The following is a 10,018-nucleotide window of genomic DNA, read 5'->3' as shown; positions in this document are numbered from 1 at the left end:
GTGTGTGTGTGTGTGTGTGTGTGTGATCACCTGTTGAGCCTTTCAACCAGCAGCGGTACAGCTTTTCCTTTAGTGTCTCTCACTTCCATAAGCAAACACACATCACAGCGAGCAATGATCTGGAACACACATCACGTAGAGCTGGGCAACATATCGATATTACATCGTTATCCTGATAAGAGACTAGATATTGTCTTAGATTTTGGATATCATAATATGGCATAAGTGATGTCTTTTCATGGTTTTAAAGGCTGCATGCAGTGAAGTTATGTACTTCTCTAAACTTACCAGACTGCTGTAACCACTTAGTCATTATATCCACATTACTGAGGTTTACTTATCAAAAATCTCATTGTGTAAATATTTTTCTGAAAGCACCAACAGTCAACACTAAAATATCGTCGCAGTATCAATTCCGAGGTATTTGGTCAAAAAATATTGTAATGTTTGATTTTCTCCATATCGCCCAGCCCCAACATCACGGCAGAATGAAAAGGTGATTTGCATGGTAACACACCAAAGTGGACATTGCATTTTGGGTATAAGAACACTGACTCTGTTATTGCTTGTATAAACCATGCTAGTGGCCTAGACCATGGAGTAAGAGAGCTGGATAGGCAGCAAGGATAAACTCGCTGCAGCGTGAGTTTATCCTTGCTGCCTATCCTGTATGCCTAATGACCACTTGTGGTATTCATGCACAAGATATAAACTGTTATTGCAGTGAAAAGGGTGAAATAAAGGCACTGCTTTATTTTACAGTCTGCATTCCACAGCCTTGCACTGAAATAAAGGTGTTACCTGCCACATTTGAAATGTTTTTTCTTGATAGGTCACTGAAAAGCCATTACCGCACCTGAAATCACTGCTTTTCCTACTTAAGAAAAGTTGGTAAAAACAAAAGGAATGTTGATTTGTCCTCAAACTTTAAGGATTTGTCCCAATAGAGGTCCCCACAGTATTTTCTTATTGATTAGTATTGATACCCTGTATGTACTCAATAATGAAGTAGTCTAATTAACTTTTGCTGATGATGTTCTAGAACATGTCAATCCATCTGTCTTTGTTTTACCTTGGTAAGAATGGACATGTCTTACCTTGGTAAGAATGGACATGACCACGCTGTTCTGGGACTTGGACTCCCCATAGTGCTGGAGGTTGAATGCACACACTCTAAAGTCTGACGCCCCCCGAACGTCACACACACCCACAAGGAAGGAGAGTAGGAGGAGGGAAGACGACCTCATGGCTCAGAGCTGCAGGAGAGTTACCTTGTGTGTGAAGGGAAACATGTCAGGAAGATCAGATTTGATGAAACATCTACAGTCTTGGCACACTAAACGACAGAAGCAACAGAAAAAAAGAGTCATTCTTCCACGTACAAAATAGGATGCAAGCGTGCTCCCTCTTGATAATGGTAACCATCTTTCTCACAGTATGCACACAACTCACCACACAATGATATAAACTTTAACACTGAACACATCTAGATTATGTAAATATTCCTCCAAAAGCTCACACTTATTTTGCTTGTGTTTCACACATAAACAGAAATATAAAAGCTTGGTGGTAAATGCTAGCTGCTTTTTTGTTGTTGTTGTTATTTCCACTAACCCCAACCGGCCCGTCAGACGCCGCCTACCAAGAGCCTGGGTCTGACCGAGGTTTCTGCCTAAAAGGAAGTTTTTCCTCGCCACTGTGGCCCTGTTGCTTGCTCTCGAGGAGACTACTAGAACTGTTGGGTCCTTGTAAATTCTGGAGTGTGGTCTATCTGTAAAGTGTCTTGAGATAACTCTTGTTATGAATTGATACTATAAATAAAATTGAATTGAATTGAATTAACTGCCTCCCTGCTTTAGCTTCAAATTTAGCGTAAACGTGAGAGTGGTCTCACTCCTCATCTAACTCTCAGCAAGAAAACTAACAAGCGTGTTCATTGACTAATCGGCCCGTCTCTACTTGTACGCTCTGTAATGGGAAACTTGAGAAGCTACACATTCGGTGTTCAAAGTTCAGCTTCTGAATCTCTATGGAAACCTCAGCATTGTCTTTAGTCTGCTATTAACTCTTTCACTCACTGTTGCTTCTCAGCATTAAAACTCAGGTCAACCATGTCCCAGGAGAAACGTGTGCCATGGTCTGTGGGACGTACTATAGTGGCAGCATTTGAAGAGTTTGAAACGTATTGGTGATGAACATGCAGGTTTTGAGGGGCCCCAACAGACCCAAGAATCGCCCATGTACTTCATATTGTTGTGCAAATCTAAACTAAACAGCTGCACCAAGTAAATTTATATTTATACATTATATAAACATACACATATACAGTATGCATATGTATATATGTATACACATACATACTGTATATACACATACACAGTCTACAGTACACATATATATGAATGTGATCATGTATCATGTACATGAACAGTCACAGTAGAGCATGTTTTGTTTCTCAATATTACATTTTTAAATTTTTTTGCTTTATTGGTATGAACATATAAAGTATGTTATTACAGTAAATACATATATAGTTTGCATAGATTGTTTCTCTCTCTCTTTCTCTCTCTCTGTTTCTGTCTCAAACATACACACATTAACACAGGGGTGGTGATGGAGAAGTGGATATGACATATCTCTTTGGTGTGGGAGACCGGGGTTTTGATTCCCACGGTGATACATCCACCAATGGGTCCCTGAATAAGACACTTAGGGGTGCGACCTCTGACATATGTAGCTATCATGAATCACTTTGGATAAAAGGGTCAGCTAAATGACATGTAATGTTAATATAGACATTTTAAGTTACAAATCATATTCCCCAGTGAGAGTTTGTTGACTCACTCTAGGTATTTTAGGAACAGCACAGCTTACCAGCTTATTGGATAGGTGGTCTTGTTGGTCTTGTTGGGTCTTGTTGGGTCTTGTTGGTCTTGTTGGGTCTTGTTGGGTCTTGCCTTCTCCTCTCTAGTGGAACTCGAAGCGGTCTGGTCTGCGTTTCCTGGGGGGAGGGACTTTCTCTGCCCACCAGTCTGACTGCAGACTGTCTTCCTGTTAAGTCAAAAGATTGTTTTTCTACATTACTCCCTTTGTCCCTTTTATTCAACTTTCATATTTAAACATCCATGTGAACAAACTAATAAACTAGCATTTTGTACATTTTAACCAGTTAAATCTTTTGTTTTTTTTTCTGTTTCAGGTCTCTTACCTTCTCAAAGTCTCACTCCAGTGTGAAACTCTACTGCATTGTTCCTCTTTGTTGCTCTCAGTCTCACTCTCAACCACTCATGAACTGCCTGGTATCACAGTAAAACAGAGTGCGACCTTCAGCTTGTCAGATCCTGTGGGAAATGGTGTTTTCTGCAGTAAGGGGTGCGTAGTGTCATTTTGCACCCGGTAGTTTTGAAAAAATGGGCGTGAATAAAAAGACTGGAGTTGAGAAACAGGGTGGAGTCTCTCTAAATATATCCTCTTACTCACATGCTTCCTTTTCTATTACAGGGAAGACTGAGTCACACATGCTACATCAGCTGTCCAGTGTTGCTGAATACTAAAATAAAGTCAGAATTTGTGTTAAGATTAATATCTGGGCATTTTTAGGCCTTTATTTCCCAGGAGAGCTGAAGACATGTCATTCCCCCCTCTCTCTCGAAGGGGAGAGAGGGGGGAATGACACAGCAATGGGCCGCAGGGCAGAGTCGAACCCCAGGCCCGCTCTGTCGAGAAGTGAACCTCTACATATGGGCGCACACTCTACCAACTGAGCTACCCGGGCACCCTGACATGTATAGCAATTTTTCATATTATTTTTTTTTTTTTTAAAACAGGGGCAAAACTTCTCTTTCACTTAAGTATAGCAAACTGGGAAACTAAAACAATGCGGTCACTTTCTTTTATTTATATAAAATGACACATTCATGGGAATGAAAATAAGGAAGTATTTCTTACTTCTCAGGTGTTATATGGGCTACACATGAAGACATATATTCTGTTTGTCATTCATTCACATACAAAGAAATGTAGTATGTTGACATTTTTATTTGGGGGTCCATTAATACCCACAGAGCTCTAATTGTTACAAAAGTAAAGAATTGAGGACCCAAATGCAGAGACAAGGCAGGCAGGAGGATTTATTAACAAAAGACGAATGTCCAAACCATCACAGGGATCAATAATGAACACAAGGGGAAAAAAAAGAAAAAAAGTCCCAAATCCAAAAAATTCAAAGAGAAAAGGGAAAACGAAAACCAGGAACACAGAAACTGGGAAAAACTCACGGGGGAATAATGAGTGCAAGGAAGAATCCAAATGCTGAGCACAGCGACAGGACCAGAGGACCAGGGGACCAGAGGGCTAGAGGACCAGGGGGCCAGGGGGCCAGGGGACCAGGGGGCCAGGGGACCAGGGGACCAGGGGGCCAGGGGACGAGAGGACCAGGGGACCAGAGGACCAGAGGACCAGACACAGCACACCAAAAGGATCTGACCGAGGACAAAGGGAAGACAAAGACTAACTACACAGGGTAACCAGGAAACACAAGGCAGGTGACACAATTAAGGGCTGGGAAACAGGTGGACAACATCAGGTAATCACAGGGGCGGGAAAACACAGGAAGTAAAACAGGGGCGAGGGGCGAAAACCAAGACGTCCAAATAAAACAAGAAACAGAACATACACTTACTGGAAAACACAAGACAGGAAGTACAAGACCAGGGAGGAAATGAGTACATGACAGAAAACCACACTACCGAAATAAAACAGAAACCTACGCAATGATCACAGAACAGAAGTACGCACAATCAATACACAGAAGTAAACAAGAACCAGAAACATACAGGAACCAATAACAGAACATCAAAAACAACAGAACCATAACACTAATTCCCTGTTAGCCCTTATGAATACAGAAGGGGATGGGAAAATATATTGCATTTAACCCTTTGAGGTCTTTTTTGAATATCTTCTTCAATTTATTTGAAGGGTGTTTGCATGTAACTGATCTCCATGTGTTTCATATCAAAAATGTACTGTATGTCTGTGTAGTGACGCCTAAAATTGTTCCAGAACAATGTACAGTATAAAGAGATGATATGGCCCTGAAATGGAAATATTTCTCAAATCTCTTGTGAAAATACCTTTAATTGTTTTGGTGCTAAAACTGAGTTTATAAAAGTCTCCGGTTCATAAAAGTAGCATAATGTATATGAATACTAAAAAAAATTCTAAAATGAGATTTAGTAATGGCTTTTTGAGTAGGACTGTTGTGAAACATCCTCCTCAGGTTAACCAGGTTGGATGTAGAATCAGAAGATTGGGATCCATGGAACTTACTTCTTTTCAGGTGTTGAGCCACCCTCACTGTGGTTGGCACTGTGGTCTCACAGCAAGAAGGTTCTGGGTTTGAATCCAGTTTGTTCCGGGCCTTTCTGTGTGAAGTATGTTGTCCCCATATCTGCGTCCATCAAAAACACATACTAGGTTCTCCAATCAGTGTCCTTGATCAAGACACTGACTCAGACCTGGAGTTGTTACCTGGGCGCTGTAAATGGCTGCCCACTGCTCCCTTGACAGAGAATGAATTTTGCTATGAATATGTGACATTCTTTTTTTCCAGCATAGATGGACCTCTTGTAGTCCACTATCAAGACTCCTGCAAAGGTAGATGGGCATGGTGGTGACATGAAAATCAGTAACGTCTTTTAGTAATGTTGCATTAAAGTCATAGATTCTACAATGTGTCTGTGTCAAGAGCTGAACCAATTCAACTCATGGACGCTCTGGTTTTGACAGTTTAATACTCTATGTCCCTAAAGGTAACCTTAGGCCGTGAAACCTGCTCAGAGTCTGCAGGGAGGGCTGGGCGATTTAGAGAATATCAAATATCACGATATTCGATATAGAGAATATCAAATATCACGATATTCGATATAGAGAATATCAAATATCACGATATTCTTGACCATACATCTCGATGTTGATATTGCAACGATATTGTATGGTTGACTATTGGTGCTTTAACAAAAAACTTAGTTGGTAAATAATAGAACAGCTAGAACGGTCTGTTAAGTTCAGAAAATTACGTCACTTTACTGAAATGTAGTCTGTAAAATCAGGGAAAGACAACACTTACCATATTAAGATATTACAATATATCCAAAATCTAAGCTGACATCTAGTCTCATATCGCGATATCGATACATTGCCTAGCCTTATCTGCAGGTATAGCTTGATGTAGAGTGAGATGTTGCCCACGCTCAGACACAGCTGCAGTGAGTTGAGGATATGTCATGTATGCTGCTTAGTCCAGGGCAACTGGATTTGCTTTAGATTCTCAAAGATATCCTGCCTCTCTTCCAAAAGGTTTGTGCTGCCCCCTAGTGGCAAAAGCTCTAATTAAGGTTTGAATCGTAACAAATGAATTGTTCTTACAAAGTATTCCCAATCAAACAAATAAGGTATATTGCTTGTTTTACCAGCATTTATTTTAGTGCATGGGACTCACAATGTTTCTTTACTTATATTCACTCTAAGACAACGGCTCTCTGGGCACCAAACCAACTGCTTGGGACGCCTCTCCACGGGCAGCCCCCTCACTCTGACACCTCTTCCTTTAGTGCATGTATAGGTACTGGTGTGCGCAATTCAGGCCTGTGTGTAATAACAGGAGCGTAAATTGTGGGATTAATATTCATATTTGTGTTATTTAGGTTGTAATTCATCTCAGCCCACATCTCTGGGGTTATAAATCAATTGCTGTTCACAAAACTACATTTAAACTGCTTCATTGACCAGTATGTTAAAATGTACAATTAACCTAAAACACATTTCTTAATATACCACCTGCATGTTACATTTCGACAAAGGACACCTGTTGGATTCAGGGTCTGTTGGGAAGACAAGATTCTTATCTTTAGACCGATTTATCTTGTTTACATTAATACATCTGCATATCCATTCACTTAATGCAGTTTTACAATTTACCATGTTAGTTTGATACTAAAGACACAAAGTCCATAAGATTTGATGTGAAAATGTATGCATCAATCTGGAGGGAAATAGTCAAACAACTTGTTGAGCACCGAGGCCTCCTTACTTGAATCCCAGCTGCTTAAAGTGAAGGTCTAAGGACAACATGAGTCCTATGTTCATTGTCAAGCCTCTGAGGTAAATTTGTGACCTGTCATACTGGGTTGTATCAATTAAATAGACTTAAAATCTGAACATGACCTGTACCACAGACAAAGTCTGGATACAGTTGCCAAATGTAGGAATGAAGGAAGCCATCACCACAATCACTTTTCTAATCAAACCCCCTTTTATTGGTTGTCTGCGGGCACAGAAAGCCTGCAGCGGCTCTAGTTGGCGTGCAGGGCCTTCCAGCGGGTCAGGGGGCCTCTGCTGGGGATGTACTTCACCCCACAGCCGTCTGAAATCAGACGCTTCTCAGCCATCATGTCATCAAAGTCGGTGGCATTGAACTTGGTGAAGCCATACTTCTTGGAAATATGGATCTGAAAGTGAGTACAGAGAGATGTCAGACTCTGCGGAATATGATTACAGGACAAAACGCATGGTAAACTGTTACAAAACCCATTTGCAAACGGCTAAAATAACAAGCACAATATTTTGTCTCAGTGGTCCCTTAAAGCATTCAGCACCACCCAGCTGAGGACATACACAACCAAAGAGTCACTTTCTGCAGCTTTTGCACACCAGAACCGCACCGCAGCGAGACTAGTCGGCTTAATAAGCTGCACGGATGTGCCATAACACCGGGAGGGATGCACGGTAACCCGGCAGATATTTTCATGATACTGTTCAACATAAGAAACTAAGCAACAATTTCCTTCACCTTCTGGCGTCCGGGGAACTTGAACTTGGCTCTGCGCAGAGCTTCCACCACGTGCTCCTTGTTCTGGGCCTTGGTACGCACAGACATGATCACCTGACCAATGTTGACACGGGCCACGGTGCCCTGGGGTTTACCAAAAGCACCACGCATTCCAGTCTGGAGCCTGAGAATCAAAAGATTGAGACCAGAGCAAATGTGATGATTTGGCTCAAAAATGTTTAGTACATCTTTTTTAAACAACATTTTACAGCCCAGAGCAAGAAGCTATAGAGACAATGACTTAGAAACAGACAGCAATTTCAACATATCCTTTAGAACCTAAAGCAACTGTTCAGACGCACGCGACAGCTTCTCACCTATCAGCTCCAGCGCAGGACAACATTTTGTTGATGCGGATAACGTGGAAGGGATGCAGACGCATGCGGATGTGGAAACCGTCCTTACCGCAGGTCTTCACCATGTACTTGTTAGCGCAGATACGTGCGGCCTCCAGAGCTACACAGGAGAGGAAAGAAGAATCAAACTGACATTAGTGCTTCAGCTTGCACCGAGACCAGATGAGGTCAAGCATCCAGCATTTGCGGATGATTAGGGTTATTTCTTGTCACTAGCATATCCACTGGGGGATGCATAACACCTCACTTGAACAGACCACCAAAGCTTCGAAGGAGCCACAGATTTATCCACACAGACATGTATAAATACGTGCGCCAAAACTCTCATAGTAATCTAAACATGTACTTGCAAATGTATAGTGTACATCAATGCATTTATAGTGGCTGCAGATTAAAGAACATCCAAAAGTAACCCTTTACAGGCATTCATACAGTATGACATGATGAATAGAAGGCTTCAAAAAAGACCCAGTGATCAGTATCAACAAATACTGTTCCAAACATGTTCAATTCTCCAAGTCAAAGACCCTGATCTTAGAACCTACACAGGGAAAAAATGCTATCAGAGACACATTTGAGAGTTCATCAAATGGAATTACTCTCAAATGTGTCACATCTAGTCAGAGACATTCATCCCGGTGTGAAAACCACCACAGAAAGAGGGGAAAAGGGTATTATCAATCATCACTCACTATGGAGGGCAATACCATTTTGTCTCAGTGGTCCCTTAAAGCACTCAGCACCACCCAGCTGAGGACATACACAACCACAGAGTCACTGTCTGCAGCCATTGCACACCAGAAACACACTGACGCACAACTGGTCGGCTTAATAAGCTGCAGGGTTACCAAGAGCAGAGATTTGTGACGTGTGAATCAGTGAAGTCAAGGCCCAACACTGAAGACGTTGAAAAAAGGGAAAAATAAAGGCTTCACACTAAGACCAATATTCATTCTTATGTAGAACGGTTGCTTGCTGTGCTTTCCACAGCAGTGAGAAGATGTTCGTTTAATTTAGGACTTAAAGTGTCTGAATGTCTAAATTCTGAAGAGAAAACAGAAACTCCTTAAAAAAAAAAAGTATCTCCTCCTCGTCCCAAACAGTGCTGCACAGCAGTGTCGGTCATGCGGAGGTGCTGCATTTAAGCGTCACAACACATGACAAGACATCTGGGTAGATACGCCAGTATCGCGTCAATGAAGCTCCTCCAGAAGCCCTTTCTCTCCCAGAGGTGCATTTTGAGGTAATCAAAGATCCCCGTGATGGCAGAGGAGGGGTAGATTTTCAGGTGACAGGAGGAGAGAGGTTGCAAGGAAGCATAAGTCAGCATAATAAGAAGCACCCTGTGTGTTTGGTCACGGCTCCTCACCTTCAGAAGACAGCTGCTCGTACTCATCAGAGACCATGTGGCCACACAGGGGGAACTCATCTACCTTGGCCTTCTTCCTGCCCAAGTCGAAGATCCTGATCTTGGGATCTATACACAAAGGGAAAAAAAAAAATTGAGTAAAAGCTTTGAAAAACACAAATCACCTACACACTTGAGACTTAAGACTTAATGAGATGGACTCATTTCATAGTCTACTACAACATCTAGTCAGAGACTTATACGGCGTGAATAACAGGGAGAAATTGGATTATCAATTATGACTATGAACAGAATTACTATTTTGTCTCAGTGGTCCCTTAAAGCACTCAGCACTACCCAGCTGAGGACATACACAACCACAGAGTTACTGTCTGCAGCCATTGCACACCAGAAACACACTGA

At 41.7% G+C, this 10,018-nt stretch overlaps 2 protein-coding genes and 3 non-coding genes across 5 annotated transcripts in view; all 5 read right to left on the bottom strand.

Moving 5' to 3' along the window:
- dnase1l1 (deoxyribonuclease I-like 1) overlaps positions 1 to 3,419 on the bottom strand; it is a 9,014-nt gene extending 5,595 nt beyond the window's left edge. Inside the window, exons 1-5 of the mRNA XM_032521981.1 lie at positions 3,209 to 3,419; positions 2,957 to 3,051; positions 2,875 to 2,917; positions 1,098 to 1,271; positions 31 to 119 (exon numbers count right to left, since the gene is read on the bottom strand). Of these exons, the coding sequence (XP_032377872.1) occupies positions 31 to 119; positions 1,098 to 1,247 (239 nt within the window). The 5' untranslated portion in view covers positions 1,248 to 1,271; positions 2,875 to 2,917; positions 2,957 to 3,051; positions 3,209 to 3,419. The remainder of the gene's footprint in view (positions 1 to 30; positions 120 to 1,097; positions 1,272 to 2,874; positions 2,918 to 2,956; positions 3,052 to 3,208) is intronic.
- Positions 3,420 to 7,292: 3,873 nt separating this feature from the next.
- The window catches only part of rpl10 (ribosomal protein L10), a 4,819-nt gene continuing 2,093 nt past the window's right edge, over positions 7,293 to 10,018 (bottom strand). Inside the window, exons 3-6 of the mRNA XM_032521976.1 lie at positions 9,617 to 9,724; positions 8,209 to 8,347; positions 7,853 to 8,015; positions 7,293 to 7,511 (exon numbers count right to left, since the gene is read on the bottom strand). Of these exons, the coding sequence (XP_032377867.1) occupies positions 7,356 to 7,511; positions 7,853 to 8,015; positions 8,209 to 8,347; positions 9,617 to 9,724 (566 nt within the window). The 3' untranslated portion in view covers positions 7,293 to 7,355. The remainder of the gene's footprint in view (positions 7,512 to 7,852; positions 8,016 to 8,208; positions 8,348 to 9,616; positions 9,725 to 10,018) is intronic.
- Positions 7,625 to 7,757, bottom strand: LOC116693318 (small nucleolar RNA SNORA70). The gene has a single exon (XR_004332899.1). It is a non-coding gene; the product is annotated as a small nucleolar RNA SNORA70 (small nucleolar RNA).
- Positions 8,957 to 9,089, bottom strand: LOC116693315 (small nucleolar RNA SNORA70). The gene has a single exon (XR_004332896.1). It is a non-coding gene; the product is annotated as a small nucleolar RNA SNORA70 (small nucleolar RNA).
- The window catches only part of LOC116693317 (small nucleolar RNA SNORA70), a 133-nt gene continuing 30 nt past the window's right edge, over positions 9,916 to 10,018 (bottom strand). Inside the window, exon 1 of the small nucleolar RNA XR_004332898.1 lies at positions 9,916 to 10,018. This exon is cut by the window's right edge and continues 30 nt beyond it. This is a non-coding gene — a small nucleolar RNA (small nucleolar RNA SNORA70).

This window comes from Etheostoma spectabile, chromosome 7, assembly GCF_008692095.1.
Source record: "Etheostoma spectabile isolate EspeVRDwgs_2016 chromosome 7, UIUC_Espe_1.0, whole genome shotgun sequence".
Taxonomy (NCBI): Eukaryota; Metazoa; Chordata; class Actinopteri; order Perciformes; family Percidae; genus Etheostoma; species Etheostoma spectabile.
Note: the sequence above shows the minus strand (reverse complement) of the source record. Positions and strands in the feature narration are given on the sequence as shown.